The 25715-nt window shown below is 38.9% G+C and overlaps 1 protein-coding gene across 5 annotated transcripts in view; it reads left to right on the forward strand.

Annotated features, from left to right (window-relative positions):
• The window catches only part of C5H8orf34 (chromosome 5 C8orf34 homolog), a 375498-nt gene that overhangs the window by 272420 nt on the left and 77363 nt on the right, over positions 1-25715 (forward strand). For all 5 annotated transcript variants that reach the window (XM_028864575.2, XM_028864570.2, XM_028864569.2 and 2 more), the window contains one exon: positions 12642-12727. In XM_028864575.2, the coding sequence (XP_028720408.1) occupies positions 12642-12727 (86 nt within the window). The remainder of the gene's footprint in view (positions 1-12641; positions 12728-25715) is intronic.

Below are 25715 nucleotides of genomic sequence, written 5' to 3' on the forward strand. Positions count from 1 at the left end.
CCAATCTTTCTTTCTTCTTTCCTTCTTTCTTTCCTTCTTTCTCTCTCTCTTTCTTTCTTTCTTTCTTTCTTTCTTTCTTTCTTTCTTTCTTTCTTTCTCTCTCTCTCTCTCTCTCTCTCTCTCTCTTCCTTCCTTCCTTCCTTCCTTCCTTCCTTCCTTCCTTCCTTCCTTCCTTCCTTCCTTTCTTTCTTTCTTTCTTTCTTTCTTTCTTTCTTTCTGCTTTTACTTTCTTTGAGTGTTGTCTGGGCCTCCCAAGTTCCTTTCTTTTCTCTTTTTCTCATGTTAATCCAAATGATATCCATAGTTTTTTTTTCTCATGTTAATCTAAATGATAGCCATAGTGTGTACATTTAAATTTGTGGTGTAATTCAAAATATTCATTTTGTGGCACAATGACAGCCATGAAGCAGCCAGCTGCCACCTCCTGGGTGCCAAAAACCTCTTAACTTTTGAGTCTCACTAGCTCGTGAGTCCACTTCATACAGGCCAGAACAGAAAAGTGATATTTATCTTTTTTAAAAATAAAATTGATTTATTCTATGTGTTTTTAACATCATGCATTTTGATTCCATTCATTCCTCATCTCTTCACATTCCCCCTCCACCCCTCCATCCCCTCTTGAATAAAACAAAATTCAAGAGAACAAAAATGAAAAAAACAAAATGGAAAAATTTAAAAAAGAGAAGGAATTAAAAATCACATCATAGAAGCTGCAGTGTGACCCAGCAAACCTCGCCATGTGCCCCTTCGTCCATCCATGTCTACTTGCAAGCGTTCTTTGCAAAGAGTCATTGGTCTGGTTCGAGGCCCCTGGTCCCCACTACACAATGTTGGGCCCCCACTAGGACTCTTCCTGGACATCCTGCTGATGGCCTGTTTTGTGGAGATCCTGGAGGTTTGGGTCTGCAGGTCAGGTCCCTTCATGTGCTCTAGCAATCATAGATGGGCTGGATGTTGGGATAGGCCAAGTCATAACCCTGGGTCTGGGCCTGGGCAGGTGTAGGGTTGGTCTGCCAGATGGGGAATGGGGACATGTCTCCATGGTCACAATTTCGGGCCTGGCTCAGCGACACCTGCCCTAACCATATTGGCTTTATTGTGCTGCCCTGGGCAGGTGCAGGGTCTGCTCTCCCAAGTGTTGCAGCTGGTGGGGGTCAGGGGTGGCTCTACTTCTTTTATGCCCACAGGGCCATCTCTCCCACCTGCCTCCAGTGTTGATGCAGGAGGATGAGGTGGGGTGGTGGTGGAGGTAGGGCGGTAAGGAGTGGAGGGAGGGCACTTCTCCCCTGCCCTTGTTACTATAAGACAGATGGGTATGGGAACAGCTCTTCCGTGGTCACAGCTTTGGGGCTGGCTCTTCCATACTTGCTCTAACCCTGTTCTCTCAATTGTGCTGCCCCGGTGAAGTGCAGGTCCTGCTCTTCCAGGCTTCCTTGCAGCTGGTGGGGATCACGGAGAGCATCTCACTCTTATGACCCCAAGGCCAGCTCTCTCACTTGCCCCAGGCATTGATGGGTGGGTGGCGGAGAAGGGTAGCTCTTCCTCATCCTTTGCCACCACAGGACAAATGGGTAAAGGAGACAGCTTCCCCATGCTCACAATTTCAGGGCTGGCTTACCCATATCTTTGCCGATAGGATTGGCTCTGTTGTGTTGCCTTGGAGGGGAACTGGGCCTGCTTTCCTGAATGTTGCAGCTGGTGGGGGTCAGAGATGGTTCTCCCACACTTATGATCACAGGGCCAGCTCTCCCAGTTTTCTAATGATGGACTCTAGAGTGTGCCTCTGATTCTTCTTCATGGTTTCACATTTATCAGCAATTTCTTAATATTTAATGAAATTTGTGCTAGTATATAGTCCCTGGGGACACTCTCTCAATTGGTATCTATGGTTTCAGAGAATTCCACTAAGACCCCATCCCTCTCTGGTGCAAAATGATGCCACCAGTAACTTAGAACTTTCTGCATGTCCTATTATTGAGCTAGGAGTTGTAATGGGATTTTAATTATCCTGAGTCCTTTGAAGTGATAAAAACTGAAGGAAGGAACTTAAGAAACATATTAACATTTCTGGTACCACAGGGAAAGGAGGTCCAGGGATGTAGAGTTTGGTTTTTTAACTCAAAGAAAGAGAGAGGGAGAGGAAGAATATGAGGAAAGGAAAGGAAGTTGGTTACAAACAAAAGAAACTGACTTATAAGTTGCTTCCAAGAGATGCTCAGAAGGGTTGTCTTCCATCATGTGCTCATGTGAGGCAGCCCTCCCCTTCATAACCATGAATGAGGGGTTTTGATTAAAGGAAGCAATAGGTGAAGGAAAGAATAAAGCTTTGGACTTTTTCCCTCCACATTGTTTTGGATCCACACAGAATCTCACTTTTCAGCTTGCTGAGTACCAGTATGTTACAATTATTCTTCTTAGCTGCTGCTGAACTTGATGTCTGCTGACCAAGCATGTCTGAAAGTAGGGCAAGTTCATAGCATCAAGTCTAGTCAGATTCTGAGACTGCGTGATGCGGTGTTAGGGAATAAAACTTAGCATCCAGCTAGAAACGAATGCCTAGCTACTTAGGGGAAGAAAACCATCAATATCCCTGGCAGTGCTCTCCACACCATTGGGCAGCTCTAGTGCCCTGGCAGGGTGGGTGGGAAGCTCTGCCCTTTCAGTGATATAACCAGATGGACTACATCGGGCGGCCCTGCTCTGAAGTACCTGCACCACCTGGACACTTGTTAGAAGCAGAAATTCACTGTCTGGTCCCCAGACCAGACAGTAAATTTACCCTGTGGCAAACCCAGCAACGTATGTCTAGAAATCCCCCCAGGAGATTCCAAGGATATCCAATTTGAGAACAACTGGCCTACAGTTTCAAATAAGGACTACAACTACGTAATTCTGCTCTAGGAATGATGGAGGCCAAAAGCACATTCACACTTTGATGGATCCTTTTAGGATATGAAATCTAGGTCAAAAATGAAGATGGGAGAAACTTTTGAAGAATATTTGCTGATTTCAGTGTCCACACTGTCTGTGGCTCACTCTGATTGGCTGTTTTCTCCCTGGGTTCCTCTAACTCCAGAGCATCAGGACATTTTGAAATTATCCTTTCTCCTGTTTACTTTGGGTTTCAGGAAGTTTGGAATATCCCCAGGGCTGTCCCTTGTACACATAGCTATGGTGGGCCAATTACTGGCCCATATTCTGGTCCCATTTGCCTGGAAAATCTGGTGTAGGATTTCCTAGGTACGGTCAAAGTCAACCCCAATCCATGCCTCATCTTCTGAATCCCATTTTGTGTTGACAGATTTATGCTTAATCTGAGGAAAAGCAGACAAGAGCAGCAACAGAACATTTATTCTCTGTTCACTTCTCTCAGATTTGATGTTAAAATCCTTTAGCTTCTGCCAAAAAAATAATTAGCAGCCCAGATAAGAGGAAACCATGGCAACTACATGCCTGATATCCCCCATATCTGTGGGAACCATAAATTTGATTGGAGAGTTACAGGAGTTTCTAGGACCATATCTCACTTTGAAGAGATAGGACGCTAAGAGGGAAACAAGAAGAAGGGGCATGGTTTTTATCTCGATGTCATCATCAATCATTATGTTTTAGAGGTTAATGCTCAACACTTCTTGTAGATTTCAGAAGCAGAACTTAATAAAATCTCTAGGGTAAATGGGACTAGTACTTTGCTTGCTCTCCTCTCAAGGAACGAGCTTTGTCTAGTAGCAATTACTGTCTGCTTATACTATCAAGAGTGAGAATGAGGCCCAAAGCATCCACAGATGAATGCTAGGAGGGAGATTTTAAAGTCCTGGAGTAGGAAAGGGGAAACAAAGCACTGTTGGAGTTTATTTCTTGGTGTTGGAGATCCTGAGGCAGAGCCATGTCTAGGGTATAGGTGTGCTATCAAGGGGACCTGAGGGACTGTGTCAAAAGACCAAAGTCAGTACAAAGAGATCGCCCACAAAGAGTAAATGAAGAAAAGCTGCAAGGTGGAGAAGTAAGTTTGGCAAATGAGTGGGAAAAAAGGACATCTAAGTTGTTTCTGAAGAACTGGGACGTGTTGATACTCCCTAGGACAGCAGTAAGGTTTTTGTTGTTGTTGTTCTTCTTCTGTAGGGTAGGAAAGAGACCATCAGAATGCATAATAAATCTGATAGTTATTCTGAGAGCCACAAATATAAGCTCTTCTGTAAGTTTTGGATGTTGTGTGGAGAACACAGGGCCTGGGCTCTGACTTTAGGAAACCTGTGATGTCAAAGGGGCAAACTTGTAAATACACACAGATCACACCAGGTTATAGGTCTGGGATGTAGAATTGCACCCTTAAAGGGTCTCAGTGTGGCTTTACTGTTTTTGTTTTGCTGTTGATAGCAAGTTTGATTTATTTTAAGGCATCAAAATTGAATGAATGGCAATAAGTTCTTAAGATTTCCTTCAAAAACAAACCCAAAAGAAATACACTGGAATCCCACAATAGCAAATTAACATTGAGAAAAAGAATAAACATAATCCAGTGATCGCTGCCATGAAAGTGGCTTTGGGAATCTAAAGCAACTTTGCTTAGGGAGAGAAGCGGTTTCTATCCTTTCAAAGAAAGTGGTTCAAAATGCTTCTTAAAACCCAAACTGCTAATTTGACCCCCTGATTTAGTTGATATTTATCAGTGTTGCCATTAGCTTTGCAATGGAAGAGAAACATCATAATATTCAAAGTAACTACATTAAATAGTATGCCACATCCTGACATTTGGGGAGTAAGATTTTTAACCCAGAAGGAGAACCCCTCCCCACAGCTTCATACAGTTGTTCAACATCTTCATGTGGGTATCTAATTGTTTCTCTGTACTTCTACTACGTACAGGTCTAAAATGTATATTAGTATTGTCGCACCCCAAACTAAATTCTGCTTAATCTCCATCAGATTTCTCTTAATTTTCATATCTCAGACAATGACATATTATTAATTCAATTGCTCAGTGACCACCCACCCACCCACCCACTGAATCGATAGCAGGTCCCTCCTTTCTTTCAAATTCAATGTCGACATACCTTTTATCAGACACGTCATTTCAACTCCAAGTTGTGTCTGGAATCAGCGAACCCTCGTTGTTGCTACACTCACAGAGACAGGTGGACTCTCCTCCCTGGGAGTTTTCTGTCTTTTGTGCTCCTCTTGCAGCACCACAGGCAAAGCGAACCCCGTAATGCACACATCTCCTCATGTCACCCTACTTCAGAGATCTCTGGGGGCTTCTCAGTTTTTAGGGAAGAAGATGAGTTGTTTCATCATCAAACGTATTTATCACATGAAGCTGTAGCTTGTCCTACCTGACTTAATCCCAGATCTCTCTCTGACAACACACCATCCTTTTCACCTGACTAAAGTCTTTGGCTGGAAGATACTTGAATGTATAATTTCTTCATATTGGAGCACCATTGTTCCAGGGGTCTGGAACATTCTGTCAGTTCATGTTTTAGTTGAAATACCACATTTGAGAGCATTCCTCCTTGAACACTCTGTATGAAGTTGGATACTCCTTCTACATACTGGCTTAACTTTTCCTTTCTTTTGTATAAGCTGGAGTTCTAAGCTAACCTCCTCAAGGATGGGAATTACAGCTGCCTTTTCCTCTGTCTCCAGCTTCTGTGGAGCAAATGTCCATAGAACCCCTCATCCATGCTTTGCTCTTCTGTTTCTGTGTTATTGTTCAAGATTTCCAGACAATCTCGTGTATTTCAGCAGACTGATGTTGAGTGTCACATTGTTGTTGCTGTTGTTACAGTTTTATCACATTAGGCATATCAGACTGTAAGAGCTTTCCTCTACATTAAGTCCTTCTCTTTTTGGTCTGCCATACTTGCTCTCACTGAAGCTAACATCAGATGGCCTGATATTCTTATGTTCTCTTCCCCACCACTCCATCCTGATTTCTGCCTGTCATTTTACTCTTATTCTTTCTGTCTACTTAGAGAGATCTTAGGGTTATCTTACTATCCTTTTCAGGTACTGCTGACTACATGAAAGCTTCCTCAGTTAGTGCATCTTTATGAGTTGCTGCATGCATTAGAGCATTGGTTAAGCATTCAACTAATTATTCAGTGACAAAGAAGCACTTGACTATCTATTCTTCAGTTAAATACTGCTTTCTTCTACGAATTATTCAGAAAAAGTAATTAATGTATGGAGAAAAGTGATTGTTTATCTATACAGACCTGGTAGTCTTCTAGTATAACTTTAAGAACAATACTTTGCTTATTTGAATGTTCCATTGCTATGCTATGGTTCAAGTAGATCAACAATGCCAGGATTTTGTTTGTCTTTTGCTAGGTTTCAAACCCAGGGTATTATGCATGCTTGACAAAACTCTACCATAGAACTGCACATCCAGACAGCAGAACAGATTTAAGAAAAATATTTAAAAATATAGTACTTCATTGAATCTTTCTGGCTTTTGAAAAGGAACAAACTAAACGTTACACATTACCTTCCCCGTTCCCTCACTGCTTACACTCTTTAAACTCCCTCTTCAGAACACTCAGTCCTGTGCTGTTATTGATTCTTTTGGATGAGAACTTGGATGTTCCTTCTGTGTTTTCCATGGTGAAAGAGTGAAATCCATCCAACACATGACCCACACTATCATAACCAATTTCCTGAATGAGCTCTGACCTTTTCTTGACCAATCCCTCTTCCTTATGTCTATATTTCGCAAGATCTATGTAATTTTTCACTATACAGTGTTTGTTAATCATGCATAAATACAAGGTTTTGTGAAAGGCACAATAATTCCTGTTTGTTAAGACTGTGTCAGTAAGCATCTCCCACAATTTGGGATACTATTTTCCAGTGTTTATATCAGCCCTTCTTCTACCTAGCTGGATCTCAATGGCTAGTACAAAGCTAAAGCTGATTAATTTGTTTTAAACAAAAAAGACTTATAGCCATTGTTAGCCCCATGTGTGCTTCATTGTAACATTTTTGGCCTTACCTCTTGTCGAGGTGTTTTAAGGGGAGGTAACTGGATTTGTATAGGGGCAATGTTCAGCATCTCACTTACCATGGTCCTATTACATCTTATTTACTGCTCAGGAATAACAAATGGCAACCATGCAATACTAGAGCACATGCAAATTGTGGCTTAAGAAAAGCCAGTGCCCAAGAGCCACCCTTACTGGGTATCTGCAAACCAATGTTTTGTCCTTTCATCCTTCAAGTAATCACATCTCACTGGATTCCTCAGAACTCCATGTGGGATTTATCCATCATCACATGGCTTTGTTCCTACTCTACATACCCATGTCCTTCTTTCCTGGTTCCTGGATTACATAAGCCCTTACACAGCAGCCTCTGCCTCATGTTCTGCATCAAGGTGGGCCAGGCAAAGAACTATGTGACCCAAGATACAGACAGGGAGATATTTAGGATTTCTCAAGGGCATGCTGTTATAAATAAGTAGTCTGCAGAGAATTCTTACCTGTCATCTGGATCATATCTTTCTTTACTTCCAAACTGAAATAATCAGTGAAAAATATCTTAGAAAATTTCTTAGAGCCTGTAATGTACCAAACTCAGTTAACCTGAACCCAGTTAAGGTAGATTTTAGGGACAAAATCTCTTCTGGAACTAAGAAACACGGGCATCTAAATAAAGAGCGGAGACACAGTGAAGCAGAGCTATGGTAAAGATTTGCACAGATTTGAAAGACTTCCAGAGGAAAGGTTTTTGAAAAGGGGAGAATCCAGAATGAAAAACAAGAAATGAGTCACACGGCGAAAGAGGAGACGGGAACAGCGCCAGAGAGAACAGCACATGACAGGGACTCCCAACAAGCCAGCCTTGAAGAAGTGACAGCGTCCTTAGCTTTATAGATTATAAAACCCTCAGGAGAATATTTGAGAAGATGGATCTGCAGACACAAGGAGGGTTGTCCGATGGAGGGATTCATGTAACTTGCGGAGAAAACTGTAACTCATCTTGCAGGAGACAAGAAGCCAACACAAATGGGATCTCTTAAACCCCTTTGAGTTAAAGATTATTTTAAGAAACCAGCTAAAATTATGGTCTCTCTCTCTCTTTCCAAGGAAGAGGTCACAAATACTTAAAACTCTTCATTTTCTTCATTGTAATTTATTGTGAAGCCTCTTAAAACCTGTCTATGGAACCACTAAAAATGCTGACCGTAAGGCTATTTCTGTTGAAATATTCCATTGTACACAGCCAATGAAGAAGTCCTCGTGTGAGCAATTATCCCAGGTCAGTTGAGGCACAACCAAACTAAAGCAGGTTGAATGTAAACTGTAAAAGCAAAGGTATTGAATGAAGAATATTTTAAGAGCTTGGCTCCAAGTACAATACATAAGAAAAAACAATAGCAACATGTGGGAGCAGTGTGTGTGTGTGTTTGTCAGTCTATGGCTGAAAGAGAAGTAAGCTTGTTCATATCTTATGAGAAATGATAGCGGAAATGTACAGAATGAATAATAATGGCAGGATGGAGGAGGATAAAACAAATTAAGGAACAAGAGAAACATGAGACATTGAACCCCTATCACCAGCCCAGTTGATAGATTCCTCCTCTGTGAGTTGGAAAACAAATAGTGAAGATAATTATGGAGCTTGTCTGAGAGGGAGGATTGAAGTTCTGTATCCAGATGAAATCACTTTTTTTTTCTGAGTGATACAGGAGAAGTGTTATTTTTGGAAAGTCATTGAAAAAAATGGGAGAAAGACACCCAAGAAGGCTAACTTTAGAGGTGCAAACTATCGCGCTGTACTCCCAGGACTAGAGAGTCTTAGCATCACTAGTGTTGCTTAGTTTCACGCAGGCACCATATGACGGATTAGTGTGGGGCTGGAGTCTTGCTGGCAGCTATGGAAGGAGTACAAGACAGGGAACTGAGGACATGTGAATTCTAACTGAGGAAGGAAGAAAGACAATAGGAAAAAACAGAATACCTAACGAAGAAGAGTGAAAACAGGGACAACTAAAATCATTCTAGAAAAAAATGTGTTAACGGGAATGGTATTATGCGAAAGCATAAAGATGGAAGTCTTTCCAAGGAACATGGACTCAGGCATTTCTACCACCAAGTGACTGTGAGAGTCCTGTCATTGGTTTAGGGGTGGTGAAGCAGAGAAGTGATCTCCAGGTCCGAGGAAGTCAAGGGACCTTGAGATTCCCCCATGTGCACCCACATGAACACTTGAACACTCCAGATACTAGGTACACTAGGTTTAAGAAGAAAAGAGATCCCAGCAAACTCTTTATCACCAGAGAGCAGAAGGGTTTATCCATACAATCCTCAGTGACCTGAGGTTGAGGGACCAGGAAGCTTTCTTGGGAGAGGAGTTATGCAGTAATAATACTTTGCCTTTCATGTTCATGCCAAGCACATGCTCTACCGTTGAACTCCACCTCACTCCTGAGCAGAAGACCTTCAGCGGGACAAGGATGAGTGGAGGTGTCCTGCATAAGGGTTTAACATATCAAGAAGTATGTTTAATATGATCGGGTAGTTTCAGAAAGCAAATAGTAAAGGCTTGCAAAGGTCTTGCGGTAAAAGGTAAACTACAAACACTTGAGCTTTTTAGAGGCTGTATTTCCCGGACTTGCCCACACAAGCCTTCTTTGTGCAGCAGCTCCTAACCTCTGACTACAGTGATGCTGTGTGGCTTACAGCCTGGGGAACATTGGCAGAGCAGTCAAGCATGTCACTCCCCGGGGGAAAGGTGCCAAGTCACGGCGAACAACTTCTCAGGCATCTGGAGGGCTGTGCTGGACAAAGGATGAACCAGCTTCAAGGACACCCAGTTTGCTGGGACTTATTCATGGCTATTTGTCCGTTCAACTCAGTTAGAATTTCCTTTGAACCTTGCAACATGTGGCCCATCACCAATCAAATTAATAAATACTAAGTAAACATTTGCCTCTACTGATTCATCAGATGAGTAAAAACACAGAAACAAAAATAACAATAAAAAGGCTTTTATTTATTTTATTTTATTTTTGTTTTTCAGTTTCTCAGACAGATTTTTACCAGGCTAGTATTGAACTGGGGATCCTCTGCCTTCATATCCTGTGTGCTGGGATTGCAGGTTTACAGAAATTGCTGGCACACCAGCTAGGCACAGATTTTATGCCTTAATTCTTTTCATCTTTGTTGGGAATTTATTGTCTGTTTACATTTTAACCTACTGTTAATTACACAAGTATGTTGAAACATTTGTGAAATATTTTTAAAAGTGAATTTTTAATTTTGTATTTATGTGTATATGTGTTTGTATGTACATATACCTGGGGTTGTTTTCAGTGGCCAGAAGTGGATGTAGAATTCCCTGGATCTGTAGTTACAGGCATTTGTTAGTCACCCAATGTATGTTCTTAGAATCCAAACCTGGTCCTCTGCAAGAGCAGTAACCACTCTTAACCACTGAGGTAGCTCCCTAGCCCTTTGTGAATTTTTAATAACAAATATTATTAACATCTTTAAATACGCAATGTGCCTTTTTACTTCATCTTTAATAATTTTGATAGAATGGTCATGGAAAAGAAAGCTCAAACACCAATATTTGATATTATGAGTTACCAAAAATATTTTTCCTAATTTGTTAGTATGAATTGAAAAGAGGGAAAGTAGTGAGGAAAATTTGAGGAAAAGTTAGCTCATTAATTATTTTAAACCATTAAGTTTTAAGTTTTTTTATGTAAAACTTATTGAGGTATAAAATGCCTACACAGCTGACCAAAATGTGCTACAAGGAAAATTCTCTTTGATAAGTCTTTAAATTGTGTGTGTGTGTGTGTGTGTGTGTGTGTGTGTGTGTGTGTGTGTGTGACTATTTATTTATTTGTGGGTATGGGTTTTCACATGCCATGGTACTCTTGTGGAGGTCAGAGGACAAGTGACCAGAATAAATTCTCTCCTTTTACTGTGTAGGTCTTAGGATCAACTCTCGGTGTTCAGTCTTGGCAACAACTACCTTTTTCCCTGACTACCATTCTTGTTAGCTGAAACAGTATAACAAACATGATTTTATATATAGAAGGCTAATATGCAGTACATGTTATGACATATATGTAATATATATGCAGTAATGTAATATGTGGCATATACAGAAATGCTCAGAAATCAATATTATAAAAAGATGAGCATAATTTACACATTTATAATTTTATAAATGATAAAGAGAACAAGTTATTGTGTGATTCCACCATGGTATAAAAAGCACAGGTATTGCTGAGAATTTTAACACTGGAGCCCAGTATAATTATGAATTATACATTCATTTTTTAACAAAACTTAATGCTACAAGCCATGCACTTATTAGTATTTTCCTAGGAAAGCATATTCTCTGTGTACAGTAAATGTGTAGACATTGGTAGAAACTTCTGGTCTCAGGGTTGTTACATAGTCTCCTTCAACATTTACAGGACTGTACTTATTCAGGGGAGAATTCTGAGGCATGTTGCTGATACCTATGTTGTTCTGAGAATGCAGTTTCCAAGTGTTCCATAAACACAGTGGAATTTGATATTGCCAGGTATCAGTGCTCTGTGTAGACATGAGGATTCATCAGCTGAGAGATACACCTCTAAAGGACCTCACTGTCTTCCTCCACGGAGGGTTCCCTAGTGCATTTGCCAATCCTGGGGCTGTTGGATCCTCCTTCCCACCCCTGACAAATGTGACCCCTGGTCTTTCTATTCACACTGGTTGATTTGGAGAAGTGTGTGTGTGTGTGTGTGTGTGTGTGTGTGTGTGTGTGTGTGTGAAACCTCTGTGCAATGAATCATAAAAATTGTCTTACAATGCGACCCCTGTGAAGGAGACCACCTCCCATTTATTCCCCCAGGGTACTCTTGAACAGGGAGAAATGAGGAATTTGTAGATAGAAGGATAGAGAGACAGACAGAAAACACAGGATAGCTCGGGAGGGCCTGGGTCCAATCCCACCAGCCCCTTCTGTTCCTACTAAAGGGCTTTTTAAAGGAATACCAAGAGGAGGAGCAAAAGACCTCCTCCTAGCACAGCCAAGTGCAGAACATTCCAGATACCTGGTAACCACACATATGGTCAAGCCACCCCCTAATGCAGCCCTGCTGTGTAAAGCAAGCTCAGATCTCACTAGAAAACCTTTGTGGGCTCCCATACCCCTGGTCTTTCTATTCACACTGGTTGATTTGGAGGTGTGTGTGTGTGTGTGTGTGTGTGTGTGTGTGTGTGTGTATGTGTGTGTGTGTGAAATCTCTGTGCAATCATAAACACTGTCTTATAAGTCCAGGATCCTGAAGTCAGCTGAACACAAGGCATCAGACTTATTTTCCTTCTACTTAACCCGATTTTGTGGTTTAGTAAAAATATTCACTATAAATATTTCTCTACTAGGTTAAGATGTAAAGGAGTTTGGCTCTAGACCCTAGAGTCTACCACAGTGGTTCTCTACCTTCCTAATATATATATGCAGATAGAAGATCTTTTATTAAAGGCCAGAAAAAGCAATGACCTGGGATTAAGATGGATTTAGTATATGTTTATACTTAAAGAGTCATGTTTCATTTCAGAAGTCTGGTATATACTTCTTAGTTCACCATTTTGCTGTGTTACAATCTCCAATGATGATTTTTAATCATTTAGGCTTCAAGGAGACAATCTGATGGAAAGGACAGAAGACACACTACAGCCATTTCATTCTCCAGAGGAGATAATCCCAGATTCATTGGGTAAGTTTTAAGTTTAAGCATAATTAGTGAAGTTTTGGTAACTCCTACAGATTTGCAAAAGTACCTTCCCCGAATCAAATGCCGGCAGCCTGGAGTCACATGCACAGCCGGCCTGTCTGGGCTGCGAAGGGCAAATGAGAAAAGGAATCAGGATGTGTGGATTCCGAAGGGGCAGCTGTATGTTGGCTACTGTCAAAACCATGCCCCTAATTCTAACTTATTCCTGTTGGCTCTATAGAAAGTGGAAGGACATTATGAGTTCCTTTACTCCCAATCTCATGCCATTGATCCAGTTAGTCTTCTTGGAGGAAAACAGCAACATTTTATTGGAGATATCACACACACTCTCTCTCAGCCATGTGTTAAATTGGTGTCGACACTGTAAATATTGCTTGTTTCTTAAGATAGACTTCATTTTTTCCTGATGAAGTCTCATCTGTCCCTTCCTCTCCTTCTCCATCTAGTGAAACAGCTTCCTTTCTTCTCGTTGTACCGTGTCCTAGCTTGCTTTTCTGTTTGATACAAATGCCATGGCCAAAAGCAATGTGGGGAGGAGATCATTTATTTCAGTTTATAGGTTACAGTCTATGGTAGGGAAGCCAGGCCAGGAGCTCAAGGCATGAACCTGGAGGCAAGAACTGAAGCAGAGACCAGGGAGGAAGGAATGCTGCTTAATTGCTCTTCATGGTTTGCACAGCTACATTTCTTGTACAGCCCAGACCCACCTGCCTCATCATGGTATCATCCACAGTAGGCTGGGCCCTCCTATATCAATTATTAATCAAGAAACTGTTCCACAGACATGCACAAAGGCCAGTCTAATGGAGGTGATTCCTCACTTGAGAGTCCCTCTTTCTAGGTATCCTGGTTTGGTATACGCTGCTGTCATAACTCATTGACCAAAACTACCTTGTGTGAGTGTGTGGTATTTCAGCTTACACTTCCAAGTCACAGTCTATCATCCAGAGAAGCAGAGAACATGGAAGAACACTTCTTACTGGCTTACTTCCCATAGTTTGCTCAGCTTGCACAGGACCATATGCCCAGGGGTAGCACCCCCAGAGATGGGCTGGGCCCTCCCACAGCAATCTCTAACCAAGAAAATGCTCTACAGACTAATCGGATCATAACAATTGCTCATTAAGATTCCCTTTTCCTAGGTGACTCCAGTTTACATCAAGTTGACCAAACTAGGTTTTGTGTCAAGCTGACAAAATCTGTGGCGCCCAGCACCACAGATGTTTACTTTATTATCTTTCAAAATTAATAGTATTTATTCCATACCCACTTCTATAGGATGCAATAGAAACTTCATTACTTAACATAGGAAGTTAAAGTTAGAGCCCTTCAAAATGCTTGCAGAACAGGTGGTACATGTAATGCTCCTCCAGGAGCATCTCAGATGCATTACTACCATCTTAACTGCCTGTATTCTAGCAGGACACAGTGGAATCAGGATCACTAGACAAATCATAGTAGAAAATATTTTCCATATGCCTGAATGGACAACATCTTAAACGAGACACAAAAGTCCATGACCATTATAGATACAAATGAAATAATAATTTACTATACATTCCAAAAGCTAGAGCGGGGTGTTTCGAGTGATTATTACCACAAACAAACTAAATAATGAATGTTTATAAAGATAAACATTTTTAATTTCATACTAGTATTTCACAAATGCTTACATGTATTAAAATGAAATATTCTGAGGTACCCCAATAATCTGTAGGGTTTTCATGTTATAATTTATCATTTTAATTAATTTAACTTGGATTAAAATTGAGATTAAAAGATGGCGAAGACTTCAACTATAGAAAATTAAGAACTATGGAGCGGAGGTGATTGCTTAGCAGGGAAAGTGCTTGTTGCACTTATATGAGAGCTGAGTTCACATCCTTGCCATCCGCATAAACATACTGGGCAGGGTAGCACACATGTGCAAACCCACCGGTAAAACACCTGTGCTGGTGGAGTAGAGACAGAAGTATCCTGGGAACTCACTGGCCAGCCAGTCCAGCTAATCGGTGAGCTCCAGAGTCAGTGAGAGACCCTGTCTTAAATAAAAATCTGGTGGGAAATGATAGAAGATGACACTAGCCTCTGGGCTTTATAAACATCCACAGAGTGCCTATACCTGCATGCATACTTGACACATAGCAACACGCATACCATATACACACAGTTTTTAACAATAAAATTAAGAACTGTTTATCCAAAAATGCCAAGGAAAAACACAAAATGATAAAATGTATCTGCAGTACAGTTTTCATTGCCCAAAGATGAGTATTCAAATATAAAAATCACCTATAATTTAATAAGGTCAACAAATCCATTGAAAAATAATCAACAGCTTAAATAGACATGCCATAGAAGAGGAAGTCCAAATGTCATGTATATGGAATATGCCCCATTACCTTAGAAACCAGGAAAAATCAAATGGAGACTATTATGAAGTGTTGTTTTATACCCAGTTTTTGGCAAAAAGTGCTAGTGAGGACAGAGATTTACTCCCTATAGTTGGTGTCTAAACCATTTGAGAAAAGTTTTCTATTACCTTAAAATCTTGAGCATTTATATGATAGAAAACCCAGGAACTGTGTATCTAGATGAATATCTTAGAGAAACCAGCTTTATGCACCAGGAAATGTGAACAAGCCTTGTTAGGATGTTCATGGATGATGAAACCAATGAGCTGTGGAATTGTTACACTGTAGGGACTCAAATGCATTTCAACTGCACACACCGGATGGATAAAGTCAGCGACATGCTGGTAAATGTTTAGCAAAAAAATGGTTTGCAGAACTGATGATTTCCCTGATGTAATAGAGCTCAGCCCCTGTACTGCTTCCAAACAAGCAACTAGAAACAGCAGTGAGACTCCAAAGAGCAGTTATCTTCGGGATATGAGGCAGCTGACAGCTGTGATCAGGAAGGAACCCACAAGCAGATGAAGGCTATTGGGAATGCTCTGACTCCTGAGGTGGATTATAAGCTTGGGGTGTTTAATTATTGTACTTTATAAGTTAAATTTACCATATATTTTATCCATAGAACACATTTTATATGCTTTATTTGAATTTTTTTTTTTTTTTTTTTTTTTTTTTTTTTTTTTTTTTTTTGGTTTTTCAAGACAGGGTTTCTCTTGGGTAGCTTTGGCGCCTTTCCTGGAACTCACTCTGTAGCTCAGGTTGGCCTTGAACTCACAGAGATCCGCTTGCCTCTGCCTCTGGACTGCTGGGATTAAAGGCATACACCACCACCGCCAGGCTTTTAATTAAAATTTTTATGTACATATAATTTCATATGTTGACTATCATCTAATACTATTTAAAAATAAAATGAGACAGGAATATAAACCTATACCAGTGGTTACTTACAAAGAAATCATGATAGTTTACATGTGTTTAGATCTATTATAGAACTAAAGTATGTATATTTTCAAGATAGCTCTTAAACCCCAGCAAGGAAAACAGGGTCCCTGGTGGCCTTAAAGCTTTCAGGCTCAAAATAAAAGTAACACAACAGGAATACTCTTTAACAACTTGGCTGTTAACTAGACAGGTTCTCTTTAGAAATTACATCTCTCTCTCTCTCTCTCTCTCTCTATATATATATATATATATATATATATATATATATATATATTTACTGTAGAGACTTAAATATCCTGGGAAATTAAATAATACATCTAGTAATATGTTTTTGATTATACTTACATCCGCTGGAAAAATGCATTCATTAAGTCTAAGTTCCTTTCTTGAAATATTTATAACCTGCTTTTTCCACACTCAAATATTAGAATACCTAATTAGGAAATTGCAAAATAGGAGTTTCTACTTCAGTACATTCCTTTCCCCTGAAGTCAGTCAAATCATGGGACCCCAAAGTTGAGTATCATTAGCATCATCCAAAAATCTCTGATGTGACTTACATGTCAACTGTGCATCTGTATTGAAATTGGCTCAAAATACATGCTGCTATAAGTAGGCCTAATTGTGTGTAGAGAAGTTCTTGTAACACAAGCAGCCATGGTTTAAAAAAAAAATGACAGGAGGAAGCTGATAAAAGCTAAACATTGTGATGAGCATTCAAATTTTCAAATTAAAATTGTAATCCAAGAGTTCAAAGACAGCTAATTTTAAAAAATAAAATCACTTTATTATTTCATACTTCTGTGCTGGTTCACTAGAGACTCAATTTATACTACCTTTTATGAGTTTAAAAAATTGAACAACTATAGGATGTATCTTGAAAACATGTTTGTGCTTAAGGTAAATTTCTCTGCAGTAGAAAGAAAGAACATAATTGTTTACACATCTGCACATCCTAGTTAGTGCTACCAAAGAAGTGTACTTCAAACACATTAACAAGTTTGTCCCTCCAAGCACGAGATATCAAATTCTTGTTTTTATGATATCTGTTTGCTCAACTTAGCTCATTAGATTGCTATTCATCACAATTTTAGTCTCTTTGTCTGGGTCCATTTGCCTTTGTCAATTTCAGTAAGGTAAGACACCAAAATTCTCACCTGCTCTGGGAAATCCATCACAGGAGTACTCTGCTAGGCTCTAGGACTATCATCATCTCATAGAATTCAGCAGATATGACAAACAAAACCAAAGAATGCTCAAAACAGGCACTTAGCAGAACATAACCTAAAACGTTGCCAGTATTGCTACCTCATAAATGTTCATCTTTTGTTAAAACACTAATTTTATATATTTTTTTTCAAGTGAATTCCTTGAGACAGTAATAGAAAATTGTTTCATTTAACATATTTTGAAACTGCTTAACCTATATTTGACCTGTAAAATTCACTGAATAAATTAATATGCAAAATACACATAAATGGATAAATGAATGAATTATCATACATGAAATCAAGCAGAAAGGCATCTATATAAAACTGTCACATATTCACTGAGAGGAAATGGGGAACACATACCATACTTCTAACTTTAAAAGTCAGGAAATCCATAGAAATGTTTTTTTTAGTTCTCATACATTCATATATATATATATATATATATATATATATATATGTGTGTGTGTGTGTGTGTGTGTGTATAGATTTAGTTATATATATATATTCAGTTTAACACATACATTTAATTCAAATATATATATATACATATATATGGATGTTTGTGTCCATATAAATATTTTTATTTTAGAAAATAAAATTTTATATTAAGTAAATGTTGTACCCAAGAATTTCAACTCATAAAATAAAAAAATATAGCAAACTATAAAATTACATTGCATTTGCCCACAGTTTTATGGAATGTAAATTAACTTTATTTATAAATTTTTTCTTTTATTGAAACTAGATTACTTTCTCACATAAATATCCTGATTACAGTTTCCCTTCATTCTACTCCTCCTAGTTCCTTCCCATCTCCCTTCCTATCTGGAGTTACTCCCTTTCTGTCTCTCATTAGACAAGAAAGGGCTTCTAAAGGATAATAATAAAACAAAATAATAAAACAAAAATTATCACATCAGATTTGGTTAAGACAAACCAACAGAAGGACAAGAGCCCAATGGAAAGCAGAAGAACCAGAGACCCACTCATTCGCACACTTGGGAAGCCCATAAATACGCTGAATTGAAGCCCATAATTTATACACAGAGGACCTGGTACAGACCACTCAGGCCCTATGCATACTTCCCCAGTCTCCATGAGTTCATATGGGCTTGGTTCATGATTTAGAGGGCCTTGTTTACTTGGTGTCTTTCGTTTGCTCTGTCCATTACACTTTTTCAGACTCTGCTGTAGGGTTTCCTGAGTTCTGACAGGAGGGATTTGATAGAGATATCACATTTAATGTTGAGTGTTCCAAGGTCCCTCTATATAATGTCTGGCTCTGGGTCTCTGTATTTGTTTCCATCTGCAGCAGAAGAACGTTTCTTTGATGATGGCTGAGCAAGGTACTATTCTATGAGTATAGAATAGCATTAGGACTAATTTTATCACACTCAGTTTTTGTTTGTTCATTTGCTTTTTAGACCAGTAATATTTGGTTTCACCCTGGGACCCTAGATTATCTAGTCTCAGGTTCTTAGAAACCAAATCAGTGTCAGGTATGTATTCCATCTGGAGTGTCAGTGGGCCTTAAATCAGATATTACTCCCACAAGTTTTGTGCTACCATTGCTGTAGCATATCCTACAGGCATAACAGAATTGTAGATGAAAGGGTTTGTGGCAGGATGGGTTAACGTTTCTTTTTTGGTAGTATGCAGAGTACCTTCCTGTACTAAATAAAGACACTAGGACTAACGGGTGAAGGCTCTATGTAGGCACCAGCTTGACTTCTCCATGTTCAGTGAGTTGTATAGGTGTTATCTTCAGCAATGGAGCCTTGCTGTCAGTTTGTGGACAGCAACCTACAGTCCTGGCAATAGCTTGGCTTGTTTGGGAATTCCCATGGGGCCTTTGGCCAATAACTTTATTAAATATAAACCAATCCTGGTGCTAGATAGCCAGTTGGGGCTCTGTCTCCTATTATTTGGTAATGTCATTTAGGTATGTCTGTATTTTAGGAGGTGTCTATTGCATTAGGTTTCTATATTATCCCTCAAACAACCCTTAATTTCAGCTGTCTATTCCAGTTTTTCTTTCATCACCTTTTCTGCCCTCCCTCTCTCCACTTGATCCTACCAGTTAAGCTCCCTTATTTATCCTAATTATTTTTGTATTTCCCTTTCCTAATCAGATCTGTTTATTCCCTCTAGTCTCTTACTCTGTTCCTAATCTCTGTGGTTCAATGGATTGTAGTCTGGTGATCATTGACTTAACAACTAATATTCACATATTAGCAAATACATACTATATTTGTCTTTCTGATACTATGTCTGGGTCTGGGATACCTCACTCAAGATGCTTTTTATCCTAGTTGCATCCATTTGCCTGTTAATTTCATGATGTCTTTTTCTTTTAATAGCTGAGTAATTCACCATTGTGTAAATGTGCCACATGTTCCTTTATCCATTCTTCTGTTAAAGGACAACTAGATTGTTTCCAATTTCTGGCTATTATGAATATAGCAGCAATGAACATAGTTGAGCAAGTGTCTTTGTGGCTAGGTGAAGCATCCTTTGGGTATATGCCCAAGAGTGATATAACTGGATCTTGAGGTAGACTTTTGTAATACCCATCACACTGATTTCCATAGCGTCTTTGTAAGTTTGCACTCCCATCAACAATGGATGTGCATTCCTCTTACTCCATATTGTTGCAAGTATGAGCTGTCACTTGTTTTATTGATCTTAGCCATCCTCACAAGTTTAAGGTGAAATCTTAAAGTAGCTTTGATTTGTATTTCTCTGATGACTAAGGTTGTTGATTATTTCTTTAAGTTTTTCTCAGCCATTTGAGTTTCCTCTATTGGCAATTCTCTGTTTAGATTTGGACCCCATTTTTAATTGAGTTACTTGTTTCCTTGATACCTAATTTTTTGGTTCTTTATATATTTTAGATATCAGTCCTGTGTCAAGTGTGTAACTGGTAAAAATCTTCCCCTACAGTAGGCTATTGCTTTGTTCAAATTATGGTGTTTTTTGTTATGCAAAACTTCTTCATTTCATGAGGTCCTATTTATGGATTGTTCATCTTAATGCTTGTGCTTACCTGCTTTTCAGAAGATCTTTGATTGAACCAACGAGTTCAAGGCTGTTCTTCACTCTGTCTTCTACAAGCTTTAGTGTATCTGGTATTATGTTGAAGTCTATGATCCATTTGGAGTTGAGTTTTGTGCAGGGTGATAATTATGGATCTATTTGTATTCTTCTACATGCAGCCACCCAGGTGGACTATCACTATTTGTTGACAGTGCTGTCTTTTCCTAGTGTGTGTTTCTGGATTCTTTATCAAAAATCAGGCGTATGGATTTATGTCTGGGCCTTCAATTTGATTCCATTGATCAATGTGTCTGTTTTTGTGCCGATACCAGGCTGTTTTTTACTACTATATCTTTGTAGTACAACTTGAAATCATGGATGGTGATACCTCAAGTAGTTCTTTTATCATTTTGGATTGTTTTATTTATCCTAGGATTTTCTTGTTTCTGTATAAATATGAAAATTATCTTTTCAAGTTCTGTGAGATTTTTTTTTTTTGAATTTTAGGATGATTGTGTTGAATCTGTTGCATCGAATTTTGGTAAAATGGCCATTTTTACTATATTAATCCTACTGATCCATGAACATGGGAAATATTTCCATCTTCTGTTATTTTCTTCAATATCTTTCTTCAAAGAATTAAAGTTTTTCACTTGCTTGGCTAGAGTTATTCCCCCCCCCAATTTTTTTTTTTTTTTTTATTATTTTAGGCTATTGTAAGAGTTGTTGTTTCTGTGATTTCTTTCCCAATCTGTTTGTCATTTGTATGACATTGTATCAGGAAGGCTACTGATTTTTGTATCCAGCTACTTTGCTGACAGTGTTTATCAGGTGTAGAGTTTCCTGGTGAAAATTTTCAGCTCACTTCTGTATACTATAATATCATCTTCAAATGAAGATACTTTAACTTCTTCCTTTCCAATTCATATCCCCTTGATCTCCTTTAGTTGTCTTAATGCTCTGGGTAAGACTTCAAGTACTGTATCTGAATAGCTATGGAGAGCACAGACAACCTTGCTTTGTTCCTGAGTTAGAGCGTCTATCCATTTAAGTTGAGGTTGGCTAGGAGCTTACTGTAAACTGCCTTTACTATGTTTATGTCCCTTTTATTCCTAATATCTCCTTGACTATTAACATGAAGGGTGCTGGATTTTGTCGAAAGCCTTTTCTGTATCTAATGATCTAAGTGTGTGGTTTTTGTCTTTTGGTTTTTTATATGGTGGATTTATGTATGCTGAACCATCCCTGCATTTCTGGGGTGAAGCCTACTTGATCATGGTTGGTGATTGTTTTGATGTGTTCTTGGATTTGGTTTGCAAGTCTTTTATTGATAAATTTTGCATCTATGTTCATATGGGAAAATTGTAGTTTTCTTTCTTTGTTGGGTCTTTAGGTGATCTGGATATCAAGATGACTGATAATAAAATGAATTGGGCAATGTTCCTTCTTTTTGTATTTAGTGGAATAATTTAAGGTGTTGGCATCAATTCTTCTTTGAAAGTTCCGTAGGATTCTGTGTTAAAATCATCTGGCTCTAAGCCTTTTTTCATAGGGAGACTTACTGACTGCTTCTATTTTACTAGGGGTTATAGGTCTGTTTAAATTGTTTATCTAATCCTGATTTAACTTTGGTAAGTGATATGTAATAAGAAAAGTATACATTTCTTTTAGATTTTTCCAATTCAGTGGAGTGCAGGTTATTAGAGTATTCCTTATGATTCTCTGGATTTCCTTGGTATCTGTAGTTATATCCCTCTTTTCATTTCTAATTTTGATAATTTAAATATTCTTTCTCTACCTTTTCATTAATTTAAATAAGGATTTTTCAATTTTTATTGATTTTTCTAAAAGTACAAACTCTTTGTTCCATTGATTCTTTATATTGTTCTTTGTTTCTTTTTATTAATTTCAGTACTTTGATTATTTCTTTCCTTTATGCCTTTTGAATGTGATTTCTTCTTTTGTTTAAGAGCTTTCATGTATGTGTTTGTGTACTCCCCTCTTTTGATTTTATTGGTCTCTTTATTTATTCCCTGTGGGGTTTTTAAAATGTAGTTATTCTCTTTAGATTCTAGGGTTTTGTTGTTGTTGTTTTGTTTTTGTTTTTGTTCCTAGCACCTTCAGTAGGGCTGGGTATACAGAAAGATATTGTATAAATGTGACTTTATCATGGAATGTCTTATTTTCTCCATCTATGGTGATTGAAAGTTTTGATGGGTATAGTAGTCTGGGCTGGGCATCTGTGGTCAACACATGTGTCTGGGCCCTTCCGGCTTTCAGATATCCATGAAGAAGTCAGATAAAGTTCTAATAGGCCTGACTTTATGTGTCACTTGCTCTTTTTCCCTTGTGGGTTTTAATATTTTTTTCTTTGCTCTGCATTTTGATTATTATGTTCCAAGGGGAATTTCTTTTTAGGTCCAGTCTATTTAGTGTTGTGTATGCTTCTTCTTTTTTTTTTTTTTTTTTTTTTTTTTTTTTTTTTTTTTTTTTTTTTTTTTTTTTTTTTTGGTTTTTTGAGACAGGGTTTCTCTGTGTAGCTTTGCGCCTTTCCTGGAACTTGCTTTGGAGACCAGGCTGGCCTCGAACTCACAGAGATCCACCTGGCTCTGCCTTCCGAGTGCTGGGATTAAAAGCGTGGCCACCACCGCCCGGTGCGTATGCTTCTTATACCTCGATAGGCTTCTCTCTCTTTAGATTTGGTAAATTTTCTTCTATGATTTTGTTGAAAAATATTTTCTGTATTTTTTACCTTGGTTTCTTCTCATTCTTTAATTCCTATTATTCTTAGAGTAGGTCTTTTCATAGTGACCCAAATTTCCTGATGCTTTATGCCAGTTTTTCAGTTTTAACATTTTCTATGACAGATGTATCCTTCTATCTTGTCTTCAATGCTTGAGATTTTCTGTCTTTTGTATTCTGTTGGTGAGTCTTCTCTTTGGGGTTCCTGTTGCTGGAGAGCTCCTCTCCAGGTTCCACCAAGCCCTGCAGTCCCACAATCCACTTATAAAATAATCATTCAGATGCTTATATTACTTAAAAACTGTATGGCTGTGGCAGGCTTCTTGCTAACTGTTCTTTTATCTTAAATTAACCCATTTCTATAAATCTATACCTTGCCACATGGCTGGAGGCTTACCGGCATCTTTACATGCTGCTTGTCCTGGTTGTGGCTGCAGTGTCTCTCCTTCTTTCTTCCTGTTTCCCCAATTCTCTTCTCTCCTTGTCCCGCCTATACTTCCTGTCTGGTCACTGGCCATCAGTGTTTTATTTATATAGAGCAATATCCACAGCAGGTTCCTCTTCCAGTTCCTGAATTTTTCATTTCCACATTTCCCTCAGTTTGTGTTTTCTATTGATTCAGTCTACTGATTCTATTTCCACTTTCAGGATTTGAACCTTTTTGTGAGTTTTTTCCTTTTGTTTTATTTTGGTGTGTGTGTGTGTGTGTGTGTGTGTGTGTGTGTGTGTGTGTGTGTGTGTGCGCGCGCGCGCGCATGCGCGTGTGTGTGTTCATTTCCTCCAATGTTTGTGTTTTTATAGATTTCTTTAAGGGATTTAATCATTTCCTCTTTCAGGACCTCTGTTTTATGCTTGAAAGCCATTTTAGGGTATTTTATTTGTGCCTAAATTCTGCTCAAATACTCAGGGACTGCTGTGGTAGAGTTGCTGGGCTCTAGTGGAGACATATTGTCCTGGCTGTTGTTGATTGTGTTTTTCCTCTGGTATCTAAGCACTTGGAATTGGTAAGGTTGTAATTACAGGTGCTGATATCTGGTCTTGTCTTTGTTGGGGTGTGTTTTGTTCCTTGGTTTCTGTTTCCTCTCTAGTTCTTAGAGGAGTGTGATATCTGTGTGTCGCTTTGCGGGACATTCTTCTGGTTCTTGTTGCTGCAGCCGGTGGAGTCCCAAGTAAGAATGTGTTCCTGGGTATTGGGAACTAACACTTAGGAATGTGGATGAACTGGAGTGGGGAGAGGGGGTTCACAGGAGGGAGGGAAGCAGGGTGCTGCACCAGGATCAGCTTAGTTAGTCCCCTGGGAATATGGGCAGTGGGTGGAGAGCACAACAGAAGATTTGCTGCAGAACTAGGGGTGAGACTGTAGGGTTGGACTTGGATGAGAGGAGGGAGAGAGGAAGATTTTGAGTTAGCCTACCTAGTTCAGTGGTTAGAGTTGTAACTTCATATCAGATGATGCAAATGAGGTCCAGCTTGCACCCTGATTTAATGGGCCCAGCCACACTAGTTTATAAGCTGTTACAAGTTGGTTTTAATAAATAGGTGCCTAAGTATTCTTTGCAATTGAATGGCTATTTTTTAACTTGGTACATTTTTCATTATCCATCTTGACTTTATCAACTAAAATATGCTACTTTCAATGGTTCTATTCTGTTTAGAAGTGTTGTCTGTAAATTATCTTAACTTATGGTTTCCCCAGAGTTAGTATTATAGTGGAGGGCATTCTGTGTTCTACAGCGATATCTATGTTTATATAGAGATAATCTTGTACCCAAGAAATTGGCTAGCTTGTCTTGAATGAAACACTCTAAATTACCAGAGATAGGGATGCCATGAGCTACAACCTTGGACTTCTGCCACGTTTCCCATTGTTTCCCTATTTTTTGGCCATAAAGGGGCTAGAAGTTTTCAACATTCTAATTTCTTGCCCAGAGCACTTATTTCATGCATTAGAAAAATCTGTCTCCATTTGCACATGAATCTAAGTGATTTTTTTCTTTATGAAATCATATGGCTTAAAAATGCATTTTAAATTAAATTAGAAAAACTTCCCTTTTTCCACCCTCTAGCCCCCACCTCCCCCCCCAGGTACCCTCATTTAACCCTTCTCATGTCCTCCCCTGAAATTATTTTTTCTTTGATTATTATTATTACATTTCTATGTGTGTATATATATATTGTATATACATATAATATATATGCACAAATACATAAATACAAGCTATGAAGTCTGCTTTTGTTGTGTGTATATGTGGCTTCAGGACTGACTGCTCTGTATTTGATAATCAATAAGAGAACTCATCCCTGAGTGAGGCTAATTATTCTTCTCCCAGCTGTCAATAGTTTCCTATAATTCTTTGTCTAGGGGTGGGTTCCACGAAAATTTCTCCCTTACATGTTCCCATGTCTATTGATATTGCCATTATTCCAGTCTGGTTTATATAGCTCTATCTAGCTGAGACTGTTCTGCTTCCTGGTATTCTGGCTCTTGACATCTTCCAGCCCTCTCTCCCGCCATGTTCCCTGAGCCACACATGCTGGAGCTGTGGTGTAGACACACACATTAGGGCAGGGCTTGCTATGATCTGTTGATCTTGGAATTGTGTCTAACTTTAGTTTACT

The sequence above is a fragment of the Peromyscus leucopus genome, chromosome 5 (assembly GCF_004664715.2).
Source record: "Peromyscus leucopus breed LL Stock chromosome 5, UCI_PerLeu_2.1, whole genome shotgun sequence".
NCBI classification, from domain to species: Eukaryota; Metazoa; Chordata; class Mammalia; order Rodentia; family Cricetidae; genus Peromyscus; species Peromyscus leucopus.